The following is a 26,344-nucleotide window of genomic DNA, read 5'->3' as shown; positions in this document are numbered from 1 at the left end:
CACTGCCTTCTCTGCCTCCCTGTGTCCTGGGCCTCGCTGCCCCTGCACTGGGGGTGGCGGGGACTTGTCTGTGCTGTGCGTCCCCCCTTTGCCTTCAGTGACTCTGTGAGTCACGGGCCTGGTGTGGAAGCAAGGCACATGTAAGCTCTGTCACCATCTGGTTCCGTTTTTCACCCTCTGCAGATCATGCATATTTAAGGGGTTACAGAGTAGACCCCTGGCAGGCTGTGTGAGGAGGGGCAGCAGGGCTGGGTCCCAGCCTTGCTTCTTACCCCTGCCTAATGTACAAATCACAGCAGCTCTCTGAGGCTCTGTCCTTTGCCTTTAGAATGGGCTTACAGTGGGGTAGGGAGCAGATGGGGAGGGGGTTTCTTTACGGGGTGATGAAATTCTAAAATTGATTGTGGGGCAGTTGCACGGCCCTGTGCATATACTAAATACCATTAAATTCTACGCTTTAAATGGGTGAGTTGTATGGCATATGAATTATATTTCAGTAAAGCTGTTACAAAATGTGCCCGGCCAGTAGAAAGGCCTAGACAGGTGCTGTTAGTAATTGTGAGGAGACAGTCTAGGGCGACAGAAAGTGCGGGGTCTCTTCGCTCTGGTCCAGACTGGCTGCGTGACCCTGACTGTGTTTCTAAATCGCACTGTGTATAGATTCCTCACCTTCAAAAGGAGAGAAGGGCAACCATTCGTAGGCTTGTACAGAGAATTAAATAAGATGATATAAAAAAGCAAAGCATCTGGTATATGGTGGGGTCTTAATAAAGGAAATTATTTCAGTGGCTCTTGATACTAATATTTATTACTTCCCATAGCATTTACTACAGTAATTACAGTTATTATTAATAGTGGAAAACACTGTAAATATTATCAGATGCCCTTGCGTTGCAGCAGGATGTAGATTAGCAGCGTTCTCTGGCGTGGGTCTGAGGCCACCTCTGGTCCCCGGGCTGGCCAAGCCCTGCCTTCCCTCTGCTTCGGCAATCTTAGCACGATGAGCCGATCAGCACTGGCTCCACGCGTGGAAGTGTAAGTATCACGACTGAGCTGAGATAATGCAGCTGCCTTAATCCGTGGGCCCTTGTCCAGAGCCCGGCCCTTCACCAGGTCCTGGGGGTGCAGGGATGAGACTCAGCCCTGTCTCCCTGAATTCTAGAAGCCCACAGTTTGAATTTTTTTAATGTTTATTTATTTTTGAGAGAGAGAGGGAGACAGGGAGCGAGTGGGGGAGGAGCATAGAGAGAGGGAGACATAGAATCCAAAGCAGGCTCCAGGCTCTGAGCTGTCGGCACAGAGCCTGACGCGGGGCTCGAACTCACAGACCGTGAGATCGTGACCTGAGCCGAAGTGGACCCTTAACCGACTGAGCCCGCCACCCCCCCCCCAGGGGGCTTGAAGCCCACAGTTTAAAGAAAAGGCTGACGTGCCCAGTGGACAATGCGAAACCAGACAGACCACACTAAACTTCAGTGTTTTATGGGAAAACAGGGAAGCATAATGCACTTGGTGGGTGGCCTGGAGGGGACTATTGAGAAGGAGAGGTGCTCCGAGAAGGCTTCCGAGGGGAGAGGCCATTTGGGCCGCATATTAAAGCCTCAGTAGGAGTAGGAACTGTAGGCATTCTGCAGGGAAGGAAATCCTGTGTCTTCGCAGGATTCGGGAAATGGCTAATCATCCCAGCTCTCCATAGGAAATGTAGTTTGGAAAATCTGTGCCTCACCGTGGAGCTTAGACTTGCCCCTGTGGCCATAGGGAGCCATGAAACTCTGGAAGCAGGAGTTACGTTAGTATTGGTGGAAGATGCTGATCTTTCCAGATGCACGCTGGTACGGTGCTGCCATTGCACATTTGCCTGTGGCTCATTGGTGTCCCTGTCAGCACCTGTTCTTGCCCTGGGGGCCACTCCTTGCTGGCTGGGGAGCCAGAGGGCTGACCCAGTACCTCCTTGGGAAGCCCCTGGCTATGTCCTGCTGTCCACCTCTGTCCTGGGGATGTGGAGTGTGACGCCTGGAGTTTCAAGAGGTGCCCTCATCCAGCCACCCAGCTGGCCTGTCTCTGTACATCTTGGCCTGCGGGCTGCCTGCCCTCACTCGGCTGTGCTGTCAACCCTGGGAGGGACAGAGGTTGGTCTGGTCTCACCTCGTTGCTCCTCCCACCTCCCTGGCCTAGATAGTGGTTCCTGCTCTGCGGACCCCCACCCTCTCCCCAGCCATGCTGATGTGTTCTCACCTGACTTTGCAGCCCCCCCCCCCCCCCCCTTTCTCAGGCTGGTTGCCCCTCCTCTGGTGCCTTCCCCTTCCCTCCACTCGCTTGTACGTCCCTCACGTTAGCCACCTGGTTCCCAGAATCCGGAGGCTGGCTTACACCTTCTGTTTATCTCGGTGCCAAGCATGGGGTGGGGCTCACGTTGCACAGGAGGTGGTGACTTCAGTGCCTCCAGGAGCAGGGAGTGACACAGAGAAAGGGCCCCGTATGGTAGGGGAGGGGGGACTGTGGCAAACAGGGGGTGTGGGGGTATGCCCTGTTTAAAGGAAGTACCCATCTGGCTTTGTGAGATCTTTAAGTATTTGAAGGAGAAATTTGAAATAGTGACCTAAAAAAGTGTTTGTTTAGTTTGCTTATTTATTTTGAGAGAGAGAGAGGGAGCTCACGGGAGGGGCAGAGACAGAGAGGGAGAGGGAGAGAGAATCCCAAGCCCTGACAGCACAGAGCTGGATGTGGGGCTTGAGCTCATGAACCGGGAGATCATGGACTTGAGCCGAAATCAAGAGTCGGATGCTTAACTGACTGAGCCACCCAGGTGCCCCAGAAATAGCGGTTTTGAAGCAAAGGGTCCTATTAAGACAGCGTGTGTCACAGCAGGACAATTAGCTAGAGGCCTCTGATCGCCAGTGGGGCGGTTCGTGAGGGGACGAGAGAGTGACCCCTGCAACCGCATCTCCCGGGTTCAAGTCCCAGCTCTGGCTTTCACACATGCTGTGTGGCCTTGGACAGTTACTGGGCCTCTCTGTGCCTCCGTTTCCTCACCTGTGAGGTGGGCATCGTAAAGGAGGTCACTTCCTAGAGCTGTCCTGTGTACTCAGTACGCGATATGCTGCAGCTGTTGCTATGGGACGGTGTGAACTTGTCGGCTGAATCTGCTGGGTCTGGGGAGGTGGGTGGTGGGAAAGAAGAAGAAGGTCAAGAGCAACCTATTGCTCTGCTTGACACCCCCAGAGAGGTCCCCGGGCTCTCAGCTGGGCAGGCAGAGCCCGTCCCCGTCCTGACCTCACCAGGCCTGTAAGTTTTCCTCAGGCTGCAACTTGCTCCTGGCCCCAGTTTGCGTCCTCACCCGGACCCGTCCCATCGGGTTCCCAAAGGGCGGGGTCCGAGCTTAGTCACCCGTGTGTCCTCAGCACCCCGCACAGGGCCTGCCCCGGGGCAGACTCTCGGTGGCTGCGGGGTGAGCTGACCCTGTGAGGGAGTGCGGCCAGCCTGCTGAGGTGGCACAGAGCCGACGTTAGCGCCCTCTCAGCCCACTGGAGGAGGAGGAGCAGAGCATGTCTGTCGTTCCGCCGTGGCTGACTGTCCCCCTGCCCTCTGCAGCCCCTTCAGCTTTTCTGGAGGGAAAGGAAACTCCTCACGTCCCACATCGCCAGGGTGAGTGCGGCTCTTCCAGTGGGACGTGGCCTGCGGCCCTTCTTACGCCTTGTGGTGCGTGCAGCCTCTGGGGCCCCTCCCGGTTGCGGGGCACGAGGGCCTGGGGACCGCAGAGGCGGAGGCAGGGGTCGGCATGGCGTGCCTCGGCCCCGGCCAAATCCCAGGAGGCGGGCGGCTCAGGTTTTGCTGGGGAGACAGGCCGTGCGGGGAAACTGAGGGGCCGGCCCAGTCACCCGCAGCTGTGTAACAAGCTTGCGTAAAACGGAGGCGCTTAGGGCATTCTTTCTCCCCGTTCGGTAGCTTGATTCTGTAGGTTGGCTGCGAGGTTCCTCTGCTGGCTGCTCCCGGGCTCCCCCGCAGCTGTGTGCAGCCGGACGGCGGGCTGGGCTGGACGGTCCGAGCTGGCCCGGTTCCCACATCCGGCGTCGGTGCTGGCCGGCGGGCCCCAGCTCCCTCCGTCCGGCGGGCAGCACTGGTTTTGGCACCGCGGTGTCCGGAGAGCACGGCCGGAAGCTGCGGGACCTCTTCAGGCCTGGTCTGGGCAGTTGCGTGACTGCTTCTGTGCATTCCGTGGGTCAAAGAGAGCCACAAGGCCAGGCTAGGTTTTCCAGGAGCGGGGAAATGGGTGCCACCTCTGGAGGCCGGTGGCGGCAGAGTCTCACCGCAGAGAGGCGTGCGGACGGGGACAGGAGGACTGCAGCCCCCTTTGCCATCGCTCGTCCACGGTGACTCTGGGAAAGTCGCTTGACCTCTCTGAGCCTCAGTTTCCACATCTGTGAAGTGGGTGTCCTACCTTGTTTTATTCACTGGAAATCAAACATATAAAGTTCTGCCATAGTGCCCAGAACAATATCATGGTAGCGTTTACTCACTCTTGCTGATCTCTTGGAATAAATACAGAAACTGAGGCAGGATCCACGGTAGGTTTGTTTCCAGACCGCTGGTCACCCGTTCCAGTGCTCTCCTTGCTTCCCAGAAGCCCCTGTCCCACCGGGGCCTCTGTCTGAGCGGACTTGCGGGGTCTGGGGCCTGGGTAGTTTTCCAGTCCTCAAGGTGGTCTGGTCTTGCAGAGTTTCACCTCCCCGGTCTCCCCATGGCTGTGCCTTGCTGTCTGCCCTGGATTAATAACTTATTTATGATATGGAATAAAAGCCAGACATCACCTCACTGCTGCTCCTCTCAAGCAGGGCCAGTGGGGGCTGGTCTGGGGGCTGGTCTGGGGGCTGGTTTTATTTTTCTTCCCTGGCGTCCTCAGGCGGGCTAGAGGGAGGGAGGCCTCCGGGCCCGTGGGTGTCTTCGGGGCTGCGCTGGCCTTTCATCTGTCAGCCGTGCTCAGTGGGGCGGGGGCCCAGGGGTGGGCTTTCGGAGGGGGCCCAGGGGATTTGTGCATGACTCTGGGAGAGTCGCTTGATCTCTCTGAGCCTCAGTTTCCACACCTGGACCCTGCGGTGGGACGTTCCCAAGCCATCTGCGGGGCCTGGCATTCTGTGTTCAGCATGTAGGCCTTGCCTGCCTCCGGAGCCTGAGAAACAACAGTGACCATGACGAGCCCAATAACAGTAATCTTTGCAGGCTGCCTGGGCTCTGGCAGCTCCGTGTTTCCTGTTAGCACAAATAATCCTTGTTGTGAAAACCTCCAGGGGTGAGTTCAGCTCAACGTCATTTCCATAGGCCACCCTGACTTTGGCCTGAGTGTGGACAGCTGTGGCTGGAGGAGGCTTCGGGGGCCTCTTGGCCCCCTCTTAATTCTCCAGACAAGGAAGCTGAAGCCCACGGAAGGGAAGAGACTCACCCAGGGTCAAAGGGCGACTGTCAGGGCCCCTGACTCCCAGTCCAGTGCTCCCCCACCATCCCACTCGGCCTCTTCTGAGTCAGTGGGAAAGGACTGAGTAAATGTCGACAGTGACTCAGGGTTGTAAGCCCTGTGCTGGCCAGTGATGCGGTAGCTGTGGCAACAGCTTTAGAGCCCAAAAGGGTGTTCCTACACCGTTGGTCTGGTGCTTGTCCTCTGGGGCCCGGGCTGGCAGTCCTCGGGCCCGGGTCCCACTGGGAGAGTAGGATGCTCAGCTTCTGCGTGTCCTTGGGTCCCCGAAAACTGGGAAGCCAACTAAGAAAAAACAAGTGTCAGCCTCCTGGTTAACAGGATTTGAAGGTCAAACAGAGCCTTCTGGTGTTTCTAGGCCCTAAATCACCATTGCCACTGTTTTCTCCATTTTCAAAATATTGGAGGGCAGTGGGCTGCTATTAGGCACACGTTACTTGTCAGAGAATATGAAACACCCTGCAGTCTCCTTTTCTTCTGTTCTCTGTAACACGGGCTGAGGGGCCTGAAGCACGGTCCCCTTTTAGAGAACTGTTCAAAGGTGGGAGCATTTGTCAGGACACGGTTGGTCTGGATGTAAACCCTGTTCCCCAAGGGTCGCCTGAAGCCCTTTGTCAGCCTTTGCTTTTAAGCCAACCAGATATTTCTACCTTTGATCTGTCTAGAAAATGCCCATACCCCCAATCACCTCCACCCCACAGCAGAGGTTCATTTCCGCCCCTTGGGGCTGGCAGGAGCCCACACTCTGAATTAGCTCCTCGAGCCCAAAGAGGCCTTGTGTTCTGTGGCCCGACAGGCTGCTGGCCTGGGAGCGCTGACTGCTTGATGCTTTGTTACCTCATAATTCACAGTCCGTAGATGGGGAGACTCTAGGTAAAACATACTGTCCCCTAAGCCATGGCCACATTTTATGGGAGAACAGACCTCTCATTAAGGGCGATATGCCCAAGGGAGTTTGTTAAGGAGGCTTGGCCCCAAGGATGCTTCTTTTAAGGGGGTTTGTGGCTCAGTACTTGTCCTCCTGAAGCTCACATGTCAAAGAATAGACAAGAAAATCCCCTGGATGGGGACAGAGCGCTGCCAGGAGCCACTGAGGCCACAGGGGAGGGAGCGGGGATGGGGTGACGTTTGAGCTGGGCGGGAGGGGCATTCCTGGCAGAGCTCACAGCAGGGACAGAGGTGTGGAGGCCCACGTGAACACGCGTGGTTCCAGGTACGGAGCAGGGCCCGTGTAACAGGGCTTGACAGGAAATACAAGTGTTGGGGTGGTCCAGACACTACCTCTCTCGGGGGTGATGGTTGTGGCCTCCCTCACGGATCTCCCTGCCTCCACCCACGCCCCTGCCCATGACAGCAGCCAGAGCTGTCTTGTTAAGTCCAAGCGCTCCCGTGACACTCACCCGGGGAAAGCCAAGCAGGCCTGGGCTGTGGTCCCTCCTCCCTGTCCGCCCGTGACCTCCTCCACCCCTCTCGGGCTGTGCTCCCCTGACTGCCCTCCTTTGGAGCATTCCTCCCCAGAGACTGCCATCTCCCTCAGACTTTTTCTCAGATGTCACCTTCTGAGTAACCTCTTCCCTGACTCCACTACTTAAAAGTTCCAGATCCCATTTCTGTGCTCCGTGTAAATGTTCTCCCCCACCGCTGTTTCCACTTGGTATGCCCTGGTTTTACTTAATGATTGCCTGTCTCCCCCCTCGATAGAACGTTAGCCCCAGGTGAGGAGGAATTTGGGGCTGTGTCCCCAGTGCCCAGAACAGGGCTGGCTCAGTCATTATCTCTGAATGAATGAATGAATGAATGAATGAGTGAGTGAATGAGTGAATAGATGAATGGCACCGCAGACAGAGGTTTAGGAGAAACTGCAGAGACGTACGTGAATGCGTCAAGTGAGTCGGGAACCTGGTGAGCGGCCCTAGCGGCTGGGATGTGGGCGTTTGCGTTGCTAGTAACCGACAGGGCTTAGCAGAGACAAGGTTTGGTGACGTGTCCGAGTTCTAAGAAATCTGGAAGACAGGGCCATGGTGCCCAGCCTAGGTCAGGAGTAAGGACAGCCACGAGCCCCGGCAAATACGGATTCGTCGCCACCGTGCAGAGGAGGGCCGGGATGCCTGGAGGGCCTGAGTGGTCGGGAGCCTCTTGGGGGGGGTTGGGGCTGGGCCTTGCACAGGAATCTGAGCGACGAACGAAGCCCGCTCCCCCTTCCGTCCTCCCATCCTCCTCCACCTTGCCTGGGAAACCGTCCCTGCTGCCACCGCAGCCTCCGTGTATCGCTGGCTGCAGTCCTGCTGTGTGTCAGACTCCGTGGTGAACATTTCACGTGCGTGATCTCGTGTGGGGAGAACATGGCTTAAAACCCAGTCAGCACCCCTCTGGGCCGGGGCGACGTCGGATGGCTCAGAGGGGAGGTTGCGCCGGGACAAGTGACCCGGTGGGGGCTGGCCCCCAGCTGTGGGAGGGACTGGCCACGCTCCTTCCTGGAGCTGCCCCACTGTCCGCGGCTCTGCCTCTGAGCTGGAGGTTGGAGACTGCGGGGCCTCGGTGCAGGGAGCCGCCCCTCCGCCCGGGGGCCTGGCGTCCACACTGTGCCCTGGCATGCGAAAGCCGCTTCCTGCCTCCTTGTCCTGAAGCCGCTGCCACTGCGGGGACTCAGGGCCAAGCGGGCAAGGTCGAGCTCCCAGCCCGAGCTTGGTGGGCCACAGTGGTGATAGGAGGGGGTGCCTCAGAGCCACGTGGCTCCCGGGCGCAGGGAATGGAAAGGACGGGTGGCTGCTAGCCTGGCAAGGTCTGCCCTTAACTCTGGCTGGGCTCCAGGGCGGGGGTTTGCTGCAGATGGGGAGTCTCTGAGCACCTGCAGGCGTGCGTCCCTGCCCTGCCCCCGGGCCAGGATCTCTGCTGCTGGGGAGGGGGGGGGGGTTGTCATAAAAGTGAACACCCTTCATTTAAAGAATATTTACCAAGCTTTTGAAGACCCGAGGAACTGCTCCCCACAGTGCCAGAGGACAATCAGCACTTTCATCGTGGTCATTGAGGCACTGCTACTAATTGTTTTCACTGTCTGTGCTGTGGACTCCCCAGCTTGGGTGGCCACGACATCATTGGCTTGCCACTGGCCACCCAGCAGATCACAGCCCCCTCCCCAGCCCCCCCCCCCCCACTCAGGGCAATTTTGGGGAGTTATTCTTCATTCGAAGTGGAGCCACCCCTCGAGGGAAGGAGGTGGTTGGGTCCTAAGGCAGCACCTGTACACGAGGTGGGGACTGGCCTCGGTCAGGCTCAGCCCCGGGAAGTGCTCACGACACGCCCTTCCCGGCCCTGCCTGGTCCAGGGCACTTTCTGGTCCTCTCGTTCCCTCTCTGTCTTGCCCGTTTCCTGCATTATGACCGGCTGATTCTCGTCGAACAGCCCCAGCTGATGCCACTCTCTCTGTGAGACATGGACGAACCCTTAAACATTCCATTGTTGGGAAGCTTCCGGAGTTTGGATGAGTGGTTCCCAGGCCTGGCTGCACAGTAGAATCACTTGGGCAGCTCGGAGAGAATCCTGATGCCTGGGCCACATCCCCTGAGATTTGATCCGTTGGCCTGGGGTGTGGTCTCGGTGCCAGTAATTCTGCAAATCCCTCTGATGATTCTAACGGGCATCTAGCGGTGACACCCGCTGCTGTGGCCTCCTGGAAAAATCTATTGTGTGTCTGATGGAAAAGCTGGGGTCAGGTCGGGGATGCCAGGAGAGCCGGGCCAGAGAAGGAAGGAGGGGAAGGAAGGGGCTGGCCGCCCTGCCATGGGCAGGACCTCGGTGGTGGGAGGGAGGCATTTGTGCTTTGTGACCTCAATCCATCCTGCCGGTGACCCTTTGGTTTCAGATGTGGAAACTGAGGCTTGGGGAGGGCCTGGCTCCCAGGAGCAGCCTCTACACCACTTGCAGGGAATTTGGATGACAGAAAAGGGGGGGCTTCATTGGGTTTGTCTCCTTTTTTAAAACTTTGTTTGAAAATAATTCTTTTTTTTCTTAAATTTTTAATTTATATTTGAGAAAGAGACAGAGAGACAGAGCGTGAGTGGGGAAGAGGCAGAGAGAGAGATGGAGACAGAATCCAAAGCAGGCTCCAGGCTCCGAGCCGTCAGCACAGAGCCCCCACACGGGGCTCGAACCCACAAACCACGAGATCATGACCTGAGCCGAAGTCGGACGCTCAACCGGCTGAGCCACCCAGGTGCCCCTGTTTGAAAATAATTCTTATGGAACCATTACTTGCTCGTTGTACTAGGCAGACATTCTGTGCAGAATGGACTTTCCTTTTCAGATGGGGAATCCTAGAAAAGTTAGAAGACACCTACAGAGTTTAAAGAGAAGGAAATTGCAACAATTTTGCCACCCAGAGACCGCTCCCTAGCAGCTGGGTGCGTTTCCACTAACCTTTGACAGGCCCTTTGTCGCCTTTAAAACTCCCGTAAACCAGGAAGGCCTCTCCTAGCTAAGGACTTTTCCCCTTAAGGGTGCTCAACCCATGGTATTTTTTCCCTCGGGCAGTTCCCTCTGTTTACGGCACCGATCTGAGCGGGTGAAAGCCAGGTCGTGGTGGCACCAGGAGTTAGAGGCTAACCATCCTGTGGTTCCAGAATGCTGCTCCCAGCACTGAACCCATGAGCCAGTGGGACTCCCAGGCACACGGGGAGTTGATCGTGATAATTCTGGCAGCAAGCGGGAGCATTCGCACAGTCCTTGCCGCGAGCCTGGACCGTGCTAGGTGCTCTGTGTATATTTCTCAGAGCAACCCACAGGATCGGTGCCGGTATAATCCTGAGGCACAGGGATGTCAGGTAACTTGTCCCAGATGACACGGTTTGGGAGGGCAGCGCCAGGGATCCTGGCTGTTAGGTCTCTGCATTTACCCGCCTCACCGACCACATTGCTTCTTCCCCGAAAGGATTCTTGCTGCAGGGGAACTAGGCCCAGCAAGCCTTTCACCCAGCACCTCCCAGGGTGTGGGGCCTGCAGAGGCCATGGCCCTGGGAAAGGGGGGCCCAGCGGTCGCCCCGGATAACAGCCTCCAGCTGGTGGAGGATGTCCGCTTCCTGGTGTTTCTTCCGAGACTTTGGCCCGTTCAGGGAATTCTGAGGCTGCCCACATGGGGCACGCAGGGCCGGGCACACCAGTTGACGACAAGCCTGACGGTTGTCCGCTCCGTCCTTCAGGGGCTCCTTCTTCCTGCCTATCCCCAAGGCTGCAGCTCGGGGAGAATCGGCTTTCAGACTTGCCCTGGCTGGGGCCCCGGCCTTGGCCGTGCAGCCTGCGGCAGAGCTCCTGCGGCAGAGCTCCTGCGGCTCGGGGCTTCCACATCAGGTTTGGATTACTCGGAATCTCGGCGTCCATGGGCTTTTATCCCAGCCGTGCTGACTCACGCTTCCGTGGTCACGGGCAGCCTGTGCAGCTCGTGCGCGCGTTGTCGTCTAGTGCCTGTGTGTCGTCTCCACGCAGACGTGTCTGCTGTCTGCCCGCGCGTGTGCGGGTGTCAGCCCCAGGGGCACGCGTCGTCCCTTCGCGGGGCCCCGTGGGGCCCGTGTGTCCCCGTTTGCACCCTTGTGTCATTTCTCCTCTCCCTGAATGTGTCGTGTTTTTTAAACAGCTTTATTGAGATACAGTTATGTACCATGCGGTTCACCTAATTTATTATAATTTTTGTTAATTTGACAGAGAGAGAGAGAGAGAGAGAGAGAGAGCATGAGCCGGGGAGGGGGCAGAGAGAGAGAGAGAGAGAATCATAAGCGGGCTCTGTGCCAAGTGTGGACACACACCGAGCTCGGCACACGTCACGATTCTCCTGATGTGGGGCTTGATCCCATGACTCTGGGATCGTGACCTGCTGAAATCAAGAGTCAGGATGCTCGACCGACTGAGCCACCTGGTGCCCCTCACCTAATTTAAAGTGTACAACTTAAGGGCGCCTGGGTGGCTCAGTTGGTTAAGCATCCAACTTCGGCTCAGGTCATGATCTCGAGGTTCGTGAGTCGGAGCCCCACATCGGGCTCTGTGCTGACAGCTCGGAGCCTAGAGCCTGCTTCGGATTCTGTGTCTCCCTCTCTCTCTGCCCCTCTCCTGCTCACGCTCTGTCTCTCTCTCTCTGAAATAAACATTTAAAAAATTTTTTTTTTTAAAAAAACGTGTAGTTCAGTGAATGTTCATGATATGGATAGAGTTGGGTAATTATCATTCAATTTGAGTTCTCAAATTTTCACCATCTCAAAAAGAAGCCCCGTGTCCTTTTTTGTTATCACCACCCCCCATCCATTACCCCAGCCCTTGGCAACCACTAATCTTTCTGTCCCTATGGATTTCCCTATTCTGGACATTTTGTTTGGATGGAATTGTAGAATACGTGGCCTTTGGTGCCTGGCTTCTTTCACTCGGCATTATGTTTTCTTTTTTTTTTATTTATTTATTTATTTATTTTTTTTAAATTTTTTTTTTTTTCCAACGTTTATTTATTTTTGGGACAGAGAGAGACAGAGCATGAACGGGGGAGGGGCAGAGAGAGAGGGAGACACAGAATCGGAAACAGGCTCCAGGCTCCGAGCCATCAGCCCGGAGCCTGACGCGGGGCTCGAACTCCCGGACCGCGAGATCGTGACCTGGCTGAAGTCGGACGCTTAACCGACTGCGCCACCCAGGCGCCCCTCGGCATTATGTTTTCAAGATTCGTCCGTGTTCCAGCATGGACTAGTACTTCCTCTTTTTTTGTTTGTGGATGCATTCATCTGTTGATGGGCATTTGGACCGGTCCTCCTTTCTGGCTACCGTGAGCAGGGCCGCAGTGAACATTCACGGACAAGTTTTTGTGTGGACATACGTTGTCATTTCTCTTGGGTGTATGCCAAGGAGTGGAATTGCGGGGTCATATGGTAACTGTGTAGTGTTTTGTGGAATCGTAGACTGTTTCCAAAGTGGCTGCATCACTTCACAGGCCCAGTCGGCCCAGTCGTGCACAGTGCGGAGGGAAGCAGGGACTCTGGCACTGGCTGGCGGGGGCCCGGGAGGGAGTTTCACAGAGGGGAAGGTCCCTGAGCGCATCTGTGTGCCAACCAGAACGGCGCAGGAGAGGGTGGGCACGGTGATACTGGGAAGAGGGGCACCCACTGCGGGAGCTGCGTTCTGCAGAGGTAAGAGGGAGGCGAGCAGGAGGTGAGGAAGGGCACAGGGTGCCCGCAGGGTGGGAGTTCCTAGGGTGGTGGCAGGGTAGGGGAGAGCCCGCCCGACGGTGCCTGTTTTCTCCTTGAGAACAGGAGACCAGGAGGTGGGAAGTGTTCGAAGTCTAAGCCATCAGTGTAGCGGGGAGCCACAGCAGAATCCCCAGCCGGCATCATGCTCACGGGAGAGCTGTGGCCGTTGATCTCAAGTGAGACCAGCGGGCACCACGTGCGTCAGTGTGCAGACAGGGAGAGGGTGGCTGGTTGGGTTGAACCAGGGCAGAGGCTCTTCTGAGACGGTGAGAAGGAGGGAAAGGCAGGGAGAGAGCTGTGGGCGTTCACAGAATTATTACCGTGTCCAGGGTGGTAAGAAGGGAAGTGAGGGCTTGGTCGGGGGTATCGGCCGTGATGAGGCAGTGGGGCCATGCACTGGAGGTCGTGATGAGCTCGGTGAGAGGGGACCCAGTGGATCGTCGGGCTGTCATCTTGAAAGAAGTCCTCCTGGGGGTGGTGGGAGGGAGGCAGACACCTGCAGTTGGGGTTTCTGAGCTCTAGCTGGTGCCGTGGTCTGGGGAGGGAGCGTGGCCGGGCACAGAAGCAGGTTGCTGGGTGGGGGGTGAGCCTGAGGGAAGCCATTCCGGACTCTCTTGCTGCTCCCAGTTGTGTGTATCACCCCAGCCTCCACTTGCTGGGCCTTCTTTCATTTCCTACAGTGGAACAGTTTCAAGCTGTATTTGCTGGAAGCCTAGGACCTGAGACAGCACAGCTGGCAGTAAAAAAACCTTGGTAATGGAATTTCCAGAACGAGTTTGGGCCCGAGAACGTGCTCTCCTTGGGAGGTGGTGGGCTGGTTGGTTGGAGGCCTGCTCTGTTTCTTGCTCCTGTGGGAAGGCCCCACATAGGCTGACCTTGGAAGGAGAAGAAAGAGGGGACCTGGCATACCTCTCACCCGGCTTCGTCGGGGCTCTCATCTTGAAATAAGCCCTCCTGGGCATTCTGCGAAGGTTGGCAAATCTGAGGGCACAGCCAGGAGGCTCTGGATGACTAGGAAAGGCTCTTCCTTGTGAGGAAAGGCTCCCCTTTCCTAGAGGGAGGGCCTGCAGCTGGCCTCCTGGAGTTCCCCCACTTACCCGTGCCTGGACCTCAGGCTGGGTCCTTGCTCCTGACCTGACGTCGACGGAAGAGCTTCTCAATATAAGCCCGGAGCTTGGCACCTCCAAGGACACATATTTCAGTCCTTGGGGGTCTCTTCCCGTGGCCCCCAAGATGTATTGGTTTATTGTACCGTCACCTCCCAGTTTACGTGCAAGTACATGCGATTTTAGAATAAACACGTTTATATTTACACACGTACATACACATACTCATTCTAAAATAACGCGGCTTCCGTTATCTGCTGAAATATTTGGGACTTCATCCCGATGATAGACGGTTACCAATGAGCAACTGAACTTGCTCAATTATGACCTAAGGCAGGATACAAGGATACGCCAACACCTACCTCCCCCATCACCACGTGACCCGTCTCCTTCAGGAGCCCTGGACTTCCCCTCTGGACCTGGGGCTTCCCCTGAAAGGAAGCAGGCCTAAAAAATCTGGGATAGCACGGCCTGGAGGCCTCTGGATGAAGATACGGCAGAAGGCATTACCTTTGCCCCTAAAATGACGTCACCAGCCATCCTGGAAACGTCCAACAGGTCCCCCTCCGCCACTCACCTCCCAGGAGAGGCCCCTCAGTAGCAGCTGTACTAAAGGAGTCCAGAGCCTGGCTGATGGCGGCCAGGCCTGTGCACTGGAGAGTTTCCATTTGGAGAGAATCGCCTGAGGGCCTGCATAGAATGTGGCTCAGTTGGACATAATCAGCTGCTTTGGCTGTTTGTGTTGCATGAAGAACCTTTCTGATATATATTTCTGCCAACTTACTGTTTTGAAGAGAAGGAGGTATGGGTGAAAACGGCAATGTATTTTTGTCTTCCAGCAACATATGTTTTCCTCTTCTCTTGATTTCTTCTACAGAAATTTGATTTGATTGTAGTTCTTTAAAATTAGCCACCACTTTTCAGAAATACAAACATCTCATAAATTGAGAGACAGGAGTAATTTGGCAAGGGGGCAGAGAGCCAGAAAGTTCCCGTTGCCAATTTGTCTGCCCCAAGCGGTGCCTGGTTTCCCGGCCAAGGCAGAGCTGAAGACAGCCCGCCAAACCTCTCGTGGTGTGGATGGGGAAACCGAGGGCCACGGGGGAGGGACCTGCCCAGCCCACTTCCTGATCTGGTGGCTGAGCCTGCCCGCCCATCGCTCTCCAGGAGGAGGCTCTCAGAGACCCACGGGGCGCCCCATCCTGGGCAAGAACTCTCTGTCAGGGCCAGAAACGATGCACAAAACGGAGCAGGAGCGTTGCTGCAAGTGCTGTCTTTGACCCCTGGGGTTTGGTGGGACCCATAGTCACAGAGGGATTTGAAACGTATTTCCCAGGTTGTTATATCACAGGTCTTTGTCCTTACCAGTTAGCCAGGATGGGCAGGTAGGGATTTGGTAACTCTTGCCCGGGGAGAGGACTGTGGGCATGGGGCTGGACCAGACCCAGGAATCCTGGGGCTTCCACTTCTGACAAGAGCAGGGCTGAGGGTGTGATGGGGATGGTGTGTGGGGTGAGAATCCTTTCAGGCTGGGAGTCGCCTGGGGGATGGTGGGGTCCGTTCCCTTTAGGGCCGTGTGCGGAAGTTTCTCCTCTGTTCTCACATCCACGTGGGAGGTGGCCTGGCTTCCGGGAAGCCCTCTGCCCAGAGGTAGGATGTGAACATCCTGCTTGCTCTGTAAGCTCAGACTAGATGGGAAGCCCAGGGACGTATAGATGGGAGTATGGGAGGGAAGTTTCCTTGCTGAGTGGCCCCCGGGGGGGCAGAAGTGGGGCCCTGGGATGGCCTAAGGTAACAGAGCCTCCTGGTTAAGAGCCACACAGAGCTGGGCTCTTATTCTAGTTCTGTCACTTACTTGCTGGGTGACTGGGCAAGTTTCTTAACCATTCTGAGCCTGTTTCCTCATCCATGAAATGGGTCTAATATTTGCATCTGCCTTACAAGGTTGTTGTAAAGGTGAAATATGTCAATATAAGTGGCTGTTATATAAGATACTGTTGTTAATCCCAGCGAGAATAAGACTTTGCAAAGGGTGGAATGTAGGGAAGTGTGTTTCAGCTCAGTAACCTGTTCTGTCCCTGCACAGAACAGGTTGTGTCTTGAGGGAGAGAGCTCTCTGTTGCTAGAGGCATCCAAGCAAAAGTTAAGAGCCCCCTGACTAGGGATGTTGTCGAGGGATTGAAGCCTCAGACTGGGTCAGGCCTGGTGATCTTGAAAGGTCTGTGCCGTCCATCATTGTGGGCAGGAGGGGCGAATTGGATGGTAGTGCCTCGCAGCCCAGCCCTGTGCCGTGCAGATCATTCCGGAGCCTGCATCCCTCGTGTGAGGCACTTGAGATCTGGGGGCCACACAGGGCAGGGGATGCCAGATTTCGAGGGGCTGCAGTAGCTTTGGCAGGAGAGGATTAGTGGCTGCTGACTCGTGCTCAGGAGATCTTCGAGGAGATGCCCCCAAGAAGTCATCTCCGAACAGGGGGCGGTGGGAAAGCTGGTGGAGTTTAGTTGCATAGAAGCATGGCTGCTCCTGCCCAAGTGGAGAACGTCTGATAGATTTATAAAAATAGTTCCTTCGTTCACCACCTTGTGTTCACAGCTGCCTTCCCGGGGTCTGGAGCAGTGCTGGTATGTAGAAGGCACTCAATAGATACGTGTGGAATGAGTGAAGGAATTCATTAAGGATTGCCTACTATTTTCCAGGCACTGTAGTAGGTGGGCTGGTCTGACTGCTTTATAGAGCTGACCCCAGGGTGTGGGCTGGGGGGGCTGCACACGTGTTTCATTGGCCCCTGTGATTATTGCCTTCATCTAATAACACATTTGTGGGGCTTGGCCAAGGTTGCATTTTTAATGTTTTTATTTCCCAGGCCAACAGCTGATTATTTTTACAGGACTATTTTGACGCAGGCAAAAAAAAAAAAAAAAAAAAAAAAAAAAAAAATCAGATTAAAAACAGAGCGTTCATTCCTGTGCCCTATCCTGGCTCGTTTATGGTCAGCAGACATGAACTGCGTCCCTGGTGGACGTGCACACGTGCTTTAAATCTGACATAATAGCACGCTGTGTGGGAGTGGGAACAGGCACCCATGTGCAGGATCATTAACCTTTACAGGTAGGAATCTCCCCGCCTTGTCCGGGGGGGGGGGGGGGGTGGGTTAAAGGCCAATCTGTGTGATGGCGCTTTGGGGTGGAATTCTGTGCCCGAGGCAGTGTGTGTGCGTATGTATCGCAATGCCTTTCCTGCCTCCCCCTACCCCCTTTAAGCTCTGGAGGCCTTTGGTGAAATGAAACGTTAGGTGGAACCCCAGGAGCGCCCCACAACACAGTACAAGCGGATCCGCTTTGCCCGAAATGGACCTGGGCCCCCTTGCTCGGCGTCCGACCACCCGCCCGCGCACTTCCCTGCTGGAATCCCAGGGCTCCCCGAGGCCCTCGAGGAAGGGTCCGCACCCGTGTAGTCATACACGTTCGCGGTCACAGATGCTCGCCTGTCCCGGGCTGTGTACTCACGCCTCTTCTCTCTCCCCCCTCTCTGCTCCCGCTTGCTGCATTGCCCGGCTCAGGCGGGCCTCATCCGCACCGATAGCACCGACTACTTCATAGAGCCCCTGGAGTGGGGGCAGCAGGAGAAGGAGGCCAGCGGGAGGACACACGTGGTGTACCGCCGGGAAGTCGGCCAGCAGGAGTGGGCGGAGCCTGGAGGGGACCTTTACAATGAAGGTAGGCACTGGGCGGGTCCCTGAGCTCCGCCCCCGCCACGTCCCGCGCGGTCAAGTCCGGGCCTCAGCCTTCTCCTCCGCGAGGTGGGACTAGACCGTGTATACCAGCCGAGAAACCCCAGTGGGGCTTAGGGACCATTACAGCTGGCGGGTGAGCTACTCGAGCCCCCCTGAACTGTGGCCCTAGGGACTCCGGAGGTCTCTGAGGGGCTCCACATTGCTTTGGAAGGCTGTCTTCCCTGACCAGCAGAAGGTGCAATGGTTGCAGTTAGCTCTTCCCCCTAAAAATTCACTCAGCCCGTGGGAGCCACAGGTAGTGGCTTAGGAAGCCACGTAGGGCTTAAGGAAGCTTAAGGAAGTTCTTAGGGCGTTTGTAGGGAGACTTCCAGGTATCAGGGCACCAGAGGTAGGTTTGTGTCCCAGAGCCCATTTTTATTTTTATTTTATTTATTTTTTCTTTTTTGAGAGAGAGAGAGGGAGAGAGAGAGGGTGCGTGCGTGAGCAGGGGAGGGGCAGAGAGAGAGGGAGAGAGAGAATCCCAAGCAGGCTCCATGCCGTCAGTGTGGCGTCCTATGCGTGGATCAGTCTCACGACCGTGAGATCATGGCCTGAGCCAAAGTCAAGAGTCGGATGCTCGACTGACTGAGCCACCCAGGTGCCCCCAGGAGACCATTTTTTCTCCAAATGTTTATTTTTGAGAGAGAGAGAGAGAGAGAGAGAGCAGGGGAGGGGCAGAGAGAGAGGGAGACACAGAATCCGAAGCAGGCTCCAGGCTCCGAGCCGTCAGCACAGAGCCTGACGCGGGGCTCGAACCCACGAACCATGAGATGATGACCCGAGCTGAAGTCAGTCACCCAACCAACTGAGCCACCCATGGACCCCCCAACAGACCATTTTTATTTTTTTATTTTTTTTTTAATTTTTTTTTTCAACGTTTATTTTTATTTTTGGGACAGAGAGAGATAGAGCATGAACGGGGGAGGGGCAGAGAGAGAGGGAGACACAGAATCGGAAACAGGCTCCAGGCTCTGAGCCATCAGCCCAGAGCCCGACGCGGGGCTCGAACTCACAGACCGCGAGATCGTGACCTGGCTGAAGTCGGACGCTTAACCGACTGCGCCACCCAGGCGCCCCCCAACAGACCATTTTTAAATGCTGCCTCCAACACTGTCTGCTGTGAGACCCTAACCAATTGACTAAAATCTCTGAACCCATTTTTCTAATCTGTAGAGTAGGGATGGTTATTATTGATCTCTTAAGATTGGGTGTATCAGCGATAGTGGGTATAAAAATTCCATCATGGAGCTTGGCACGCAGCAGGTGTTTGGTGAACGATTGTTCTTACTACAGCATTGTTCTTAGGGTAACCAGTGACACGTTAGGGTGAGAGCCCCTGAGAGCAGGGGTGTCCTGGCACCCTGGCTGTCGGCACAGGAGCCCGCATACCACCAGTACTCGGGGCCCATGCTTGCGTAAATGAACCAGTGGATGCTACACGTGCTAGTCTTGGGCCCATGGCTAGCTTCATTGTCCAACTTAGCTTTGTCCCAAAGCCCCCTTTGGCCAGGAGGACGTGAGAAGGCTTTGGGTGGAATCTGGCCGTGAGTGGACCACACCCTCCTGCCAGGGCCCCGGTGGGGTTGGGCATAGCGTGAAGGAATGCGTGGAAACCAGTTGTCCCCACATACACTACCTCCTTTGAAGTACCAGCTGCTCTCCCGGTGCCCCTCTTGGGAGAAGCCACGGCACCAGAGGCTGAGCTGAGTGGTGGAGGGCTCTGCAGGCCTGGGGTGGGGGCACGGGAGGGGGGGGCAGGGACTTGGTGGAGTCTCGGGGTGGGGGGGTTGGGGTGAATCTCAAGGGCAGAGTGGGACGGCACCGTGCCTTCTACTGTAGCTGGGAAGAAGGACAAGTCTCACTGGGCTCCACTTTATCTGAGGCCAGCTCTGAATCAAAAAGCATAAATCTCCCCTTTTGGGGAGACCCTGGAGAAGTGCTGCTCCATGGCCATGGGCCTGGAACCAGCCACACTGCCTGCTGCCACGGTCAGTGGCAGGGAAACTCAAACCGCTGAGCTCACAGAGTTGGCGTTCAGGCCCAGGAAGGCTGCCGGGGCTTGCGTCATCAGGCTTCTCAGCTGAACGTCATGGGCCCATGGGTGATGCCATGCCTCAGGCCCATGCGTGTCTTTCCTTAGAAAGACAGGTGGCAATGGAGGGCGTTTTGGAAACCTGGGACGCTCACTCACTGTTCTTTCAAGACCGGCGGTGGGTCTGAGCCCGGTGAGTAGGTTAGCGTTTCTAGGTGTGTCTGTCGCCATTTATCATTCGTGATCAGGACGGAAGGTTTCACTTCAGGGGTGGGTATACTTCTTGGCACAGAGCAATGCCTCAGAGGCCTAGGCCAGCCGGTCGGAGCCTGCTTAGCTGCCAGCAAGTGGGCTTTTGAGAAGTCTGCCTCAGGCCAAGCACCTTCCTCCACCTCTGTCTGCCTCCATGCTGCCCAAGTGTCAGCCCAGCTCAGGTGTCCCCTCTCCTGGACCCTCGAGCCCCCCGGATTTCTCCCAGGACTTCTTCTTGTCCCAAATAGGCTGGGGGGTTGGGGGGAGGCAGTTCCTGGAGGACAGATATCGAGTCTTTGTTCCTTCACATGAGCTCTGCCACTCCCCAGGATATGTCTGGCTTTCCTCAAGGGAGGAGAGGAGGTGTCAGAAGACCCATCAGATTGATTTTCGAGCTGAGCTGTGGCCTGTGGAAGGGCTTCAGGCACCTGGGCTCCACTGGAGAAGTATCTGACATTTGCCAATGAACTTGGGGGCACACTAAACTTCAGAGTCTGGAGGTAGAAATGCCCTTGGCTGGATCTCCAGGTCTAGCTGGTCCCCACCCAACCCCTCAGAGACTCCCCCACGGACACTGCCTGGGCCTCAGGGGCTGTGTCCTGGATGCTGCTGTGCTCCTAGTGCTGCCCTTTCCCTCCTCAACCCATGGTCCGCTCTCAATAACCCCTTACCACCCTACAGGTCCTGCCCGAGGAGGGAACAGTCTGCCTCGGGGCCATGTGCACCTGTGGCCAGAGTTCCAGCTCTGTGGCAAGGGAGGGGGGGCAGGCATCAGACAGCAGGGCGGCCCATCCTTTCAGGGGAAGCCTGCCAGGCTGGGGCTTGGGGCTAGTGCTGCTGCTTTTGTTTTGTTTTGTTTTGTTTTTATTTATTTTAATTTTTTTAAACGTTTATTCAGTTTTTGAGAGACAGCGCGAGTGGGGGAGTTGCGGAGAGAGAGAGACACAAAATCTCTCACAAAAGCCAAAGCAGGCTCCAGGCTCTGAGCTGTCAGCACAGAGCCTGATGTGGGGCTTGAACCCACAAACCATGAGATCATGACCTGATCCGAAGTCGGACGCTCAACCGACTGAACCATCCAGGTGCCCCGGCGTTTTTTTTTTTTTTTTTAAGTTTATTTTTATTTACTTTGAGAGAGAGACAGGGAGTGAGTGGGGGAGGGGAAGACGGAGAGGGAGACAGAATCCCAAGCCAGCTCTGTGATATCAGCGTGAACACGGGGTTCGAACTCACGAACCACGAGATCATGACCTGAGCCGAAGTCAAGAATCAGATGCTAACCGACTGAGCCACCCAGGTGCCCCCCCTTTTTTGTTTTTTTAACTTGAGATAAAAGCCGTCATTTAAATCATTTTCAAGTATACATTTCAGTGGATTTTTACTATGGTTACAGTGTTGTGCAACCATCACCACTATCTGATTCCAGAACGTTTCTGTCGCTCCCATAGAAAGCCCTGTGGCCCATTAATTAGCAGTCACTCCCCTTTTCCCCCTCTCCAACCCCCTGGCGACCGCCAGCCTACCTTCTGCCTCTATGGATGTGCCTCAGGACGGCTCACGTAAATGGCATCACGCAGGCCTTCTGGGACTGGCTTCTCTCGCCCCGCATGTGAGGTTCAGCCGCGTGTGGCTCGTGGCATTACTTCACCCCTTCTGGTGGCAGGGTGGTCTTCCACTGCACGAATACACCACATTTTGTTTATCCCTTCGCCTCTGGGTCGGCGTGGGTCGTTTCCGGTTTTCGGTTATTAGGATAACGCTGCTGTGAACGTTCACGTACGAGTTGTTGTGTGGATGTATGTTTTCAGTTCCCTTGGGTATGTAAATGGGAGTGGAATTGCTGGGTCCTGTGGAAACGCCATATTTGTCTTTTGGGGAACTGCTAAACTGCTTTGTAAGAGCGGCTGCACCATTTCACATTCTCGTGGGGCGTCTTGGGTGGGCTTCTGGAAAAACCCCCCAGGGGCCTGCCGCCCCCACCCTCCCCTCTTGGAAGGTTACCTGTTTCTGGCCTGAGAGACAGAAGAGGGTGCGGGGGGCACCTCTCCAGGGCCTATGGTTGACGTCAGTAGGCCCTGCCCAGTGCTCCTCACTGTTTTTGCTGGGAGGGAAATCCGGGCGGGCCCTGATAGGGTGTCATCACGTGAGGGTGGGAGCCCTGGGTTTCCATTCTGGGCTTCTGCCATTAACTTTCTGTCTGACCTGGGATGAGTCAGGTGACCTCTCTGAGCCTCCCTTTGACAGGCCTGTGGCTGGGAGAGCCGTGAGGGGTCACGTCCACCTTTCACTTGCAGTCTGTTAACCTGTGGGCACTGCTCACATGTTGGGAGTGGCCGCTATTTAGTCTCCCTGCTCCGTGGAGAGAGCGCTTGCTCCTTCTCCTCCCCTCCTGGGGGGTCTCCTTCCCCTCTCCCAGGCATTTGCCTCTGGGCTTTGTACTCACCATTGGGCTCAGGCACCAGGCGCCCGGGAGTGCTTGTGTCAGGCCTAGTGAGGGCGACACCGGCCCGAGCCCGGCTCCCCAGGCTGTGCATCACTCGGAGGGCTGGCCGCGCATTTCTGGTTTCTCCACTCAGCCAGTGCGCACAAGCTTTTCCAGCCCTTCAGTCTAGTGCTTTCCTTCCTTTGCACTTGAGAGCCCTGAACCAAAGGGAAGAGAAAAAGAAACCATAGCAGGGTCCCGTGGCTCCCTGTTGCCCTGTCCTCAGATTTCAGTTCCTGAAGTATCCATATCGATAGAGGCTTAGAGGCAGATCTTGGGTCTCTGCCAAGGTACCTGTTGAATCGTCCCCAAGGGTCACGCATATTGTGGATGGTTTCACCCCACACTTGCTCACAGTGGGTTTTGCTAATACAATTCCCACTGCTGGGGACCCTCTGTTCCCCGTGTTCCAACAGGTTGTCTCCCGCTCCCCGTCTGGCCCAGCTTAGATGTCCTCTCCTCCAGAAGCCTCTGTCAACCCCCCAGTCCTGGTTTGGGTCTTGTTTTGGAAGCCTTCCCTAGTCAGTCCTCCTGTAGGCCTTGAAGTCACTGTACTGTTACCATCTGGTTCTTTGTCTGTCACCCAGGGGAGGCAGTGGGTTCAAGGGCGGGGCTCCCACCTTTACCACTCACCTACCATCCACCCACCAAGTAAGTATGAGGCCCCTCCTGCAGTCATTCCCCTTGATACATGCTGGGGACGTATTGGTGGCATTTTCCTATCCTTAGTTCCTGTCCCACTCTCTGGAGGATTCTCACATAACTGGATATTCTCAGAAATTAATGGTCTGGGGCACCTGGGTGGCTCAGTTGGTTAAGCATCCACCTCTTGGTTTTGGCTGAGGTCATGATCTCATGGTTCGTGAGTTTGAGCCGAACTGACAGGGAGGAGCCTGCTTGGGATTCTCCGTCTCCCCCACTGCACCACTCACGCTCTCTCTCTCAAAAGAAAAGAAAAGAAAAGTTAATGGAACAAGTATCAGAACTTCAGGGTAGAATGGAGGGGAATCATGAAATGTTAAGGCTTTGGAGTCTTCTCAAGAGACCCCAGCCTCTTATCTGACTTTCTTAGTGTGGGGGAGGAAGAAGAATTTTCCCTTTACCCTTCTAGGTTCTGGCTGAGGCACCCTGTAATAAAAGACAGATTAACAAAGATAAAGCAATCAGAAGTTTAATTACATGGATACCTTCTGTGTATGTGGGAGAGACTCAGGAAAATTGAGTAACTCCCCCAAATGGTCCAAGCCACCACCCTAACATCAGCTAAAGACAAAAGAAACGTTGGTGGTGGGAAGGAGCGGTGAGTTGATGGGAGGTTACCAGGAAAACACAGCAACAGGGGCAAGGTTGTTATGTGGATTTAAGTCATTTCCCTCTCTATTGATAAAGAGTTTCCAGAGATTTAGAGTCATCCTTCTTCCTGGTGCAGGGTGGAGACCCCCTTACGAATGGAGATTTCCCTTAAAGGGTCACTTCTCAATTTCCAGAGCTTTTCCCGCCTCTGCTGTTTCTTAAAAATAATCAGCCTGAAATAATCCTCACACCACAGAGACGTATTTTGGGGTGGCAAATTCTGCTCCCCTTCATTGGCTTTTCCCACCGTGTCCTCATGAACCCTCAACTCCACTGCCCCAACAAATGTTGCTGTAGTTTGTTCAGACTATGGTGCAAATGACTGATAACGACTTAAGGTGCTACCTTTCTAAGTAGCAGCACCAATGGTGATGCTTCAAAGCCTGGTGTCTTGATTCAGACAGACCTGGACAAGCTACTCTGAACCTCAGTTTGTTTGCCTGTATATTGGGGGCAGTAACCTGAGAGTTGTAAGAATTGGATTGGATTGGATTAGACTGGAGGTCAGCAAACTAAGGCCCACCATGGGAAATTAATTTTTTTTAAGTTTATTTATTTTGAGAGAGAGACAGAGAGAGAGAGCGAGGGAATGCACACAGGTACGTGTGGGGGAGGGTCAGAGAGAGAAGGGGACAGAGAATCTCAGGCAGGCTCCCCACTGTCAGCACAGAGTCCTGCCTGGGGCTTGGACTCACAAACCCTGAGATCATGGCCTGAGCCGAAATCAAGAGTTGGATGCTTAACCGACTGAGCCACCCAGCACCGGAAATTAAGTTTTACTGGGACAGAGACACACTGGTCTGCTTTGATATTATCTGTGGCTACTTTTATGCCAAACTGAATAGCTGACTGAGACTGTAGGACCCATAAAGCGTAAAATATTCACTATCGGGTCCTTTATAGGAAAAGTATGACAACGCTTAGATTATATAAGTTCATAGCTCCTAGTTAAATGCATCTTTTGCTTTTTGCCGAAAGGCAAAGCAGTGGTGGTGAAATTTTGGGGGGCTGGCAATGATGGAGAGAGGGACTTGAGGGGACATATCCAGGGGTTCCTAAAATGCCCTGCATGGGCTACAGTAACACCAGGATTATTTTCCTTTACTGAGAAGTTCCCACCTACTGCCCTGTTTGATTTAAACAATTTTTTTTAATGTTTACTTATTTTTGAGAGACGGAGAGAGAGACAGAGCACGAGCAGGGGAGGGGTGGAGAGAGAGGGAGACGCAGAACCCGAAGCAGGCTCCAGGCTCTGAGCTGTCCGCACAGAGCCCAATGCAGGGCTCCAACTCACGAACCTCGAGATCATGACCCGGGCCGAAGTCGGACACTTAACCGACTGGGTCACCCAGACGCCCCCCACATTTGATTTTTACAGCAACCTTCTGGGTGAGAGATCAAGGAGGGCTCATCCTGTGTCACAGGAGGAGTGAAGGGGCAGGGCCGGGTCACGCGGGGAAGATAGGGCTGAGTGGGACCTGGGACCTAGGCCTGCGAGTCCAGGCGAGGTCCCCCCTCTCCGTGTTCCTCGCCTCAAAGCCTCAGCCGTGGCCTGGCTCCTGGAAAAGGGCTTGTGCCTCCGAGGTGGCAGGTGTGGGAGGAACCCTCACGCTGAGTCGGCTTCGTACAGAGGCAGGAAGAGGGCACACGTGACGGGGCACAGCGGGCTGGCGGGCGGCCTCCGGGCGACAGCTTCTCCCGTGGCTCTGACCTCTGTCTCTCTTCCCATCCTGGTTGGCAGCCTTTGGCCCGGGCGACCTCCCCAACCTGCTGGGCCTGGTGGGCAACCAGCTGGGCGACGGGGAGCGGAAGCGGCGGCATGCCAAGGCGGGCAGCTACAGCATCGAGGTGCTGCTCGCGGTGGATGACTCCGTGGTGCGCTTCCACGGCAAGGAGCACGTGCAGAACTACGTCCTCACCCTCATGAACATCGTGAGTGTCCTCACGTCCCAAAACGGGGCGGGGTGGGGGGGTGGCCACCAGTGTTGCTCAGAACACGATTTCTCTCGGGCCTGGTGTTGTCTGTGATGGATGCACTGCTCGCTCCTTAGCCCAGCAGTGACCCAAGCCTGAGCTGGCCTGACACCCGCCCCAGGCTGAGAGGCCCGTAGGCCATCGGCGCCGGCCCCTGGCAACCCGGGGCCTGGGGCCAGTGGGTTCAGGGCTGGGACACATTCAGAGCCTGAGGCAGGCGTGGCCAGGGGCTTTGCTTGCCCAGGAGTCGAGGGGCCCTCCCTGGGACTCCCCTTCTGGAGAAAATGCCCGATCCCAGGCCGGGAAGATTGGCCAAGGAGCCTTCAATCTGCTGGTGGGGGGGCCAGATCCCAGGTCCCGAAGGGGGCCTTTGTTTGGTGCACAGGGAACAGAAAGGTGGTTGTGCAGATTGACGTCTTCACCTGCCTCGATAAGAGTTTCCGGAGACTGAATCATCCCCCGCTTTTGGTACAGCTACGAAACACCCTCACAGGCGGACATTTCCCTCATACATGTAAATGTCTCCCACGAAAGGGTAACTTCCACTGGGGTTTTCGGAGCTTCATCATATGCCTGCAGTTTCTTAAAAATGACCTGCTTATGGGGCGCCTGGGTGGCTCAGTGGGTTAAGCGTCCGACTTCGGCTCAGGTCATGATCTCGCGGTCCGTGGGTTCGAGCCCCACGTCAG

The 26,344-nt window shown here is 55.5% G+C and overlaps 1 protein-coding gene across 1 annotated transcript in view; it reads left to right on the top strand.

Moving 5' to 3' along the window:
• Positions 1-26,344, top strand: part of ADAMTS14 (ADAM metallopeptidase with thrombospondin type 1 motif 14) — an 81,693-nt gene that overhangs the window by 5,302 nt on the left and 50,047 nt on the right. Inside the window, exons 2-3 of the mRNA XM_032595204.1 lie at positions 17,350-17,506; positions 25,423-25,613. Of these exons, the coding sequence (XP_032451095.1) occupies positions 17,350-17,506; positions 25,423-25,613 (348 nt within the window). The remainder of the gene's footprint in view (positions 1-17,349; positions 17,507-25,422; positions 25,614-26,344) is intronic.

This window comes from Lynx canadensis, chromosome D2, assembly GCF_007474595.2.
Source record: "Lynx canadensis isolate LIC74 chromosome D2, mLynCan4.pri.v2, whole genome shotgun sequence".
In the NCBI taxonomy this organism is placed as follows: Eukaryota; Metazoa; Chordata; class Mammalia; order Carnivora; family Felidae; genus Lynx; species Lynx canadensis.
The sequence above is the reverse complement of the archived record's forward strand: the minus strand, read 5'-3'. Positions and strand labels throughout refer to the sequence as shown.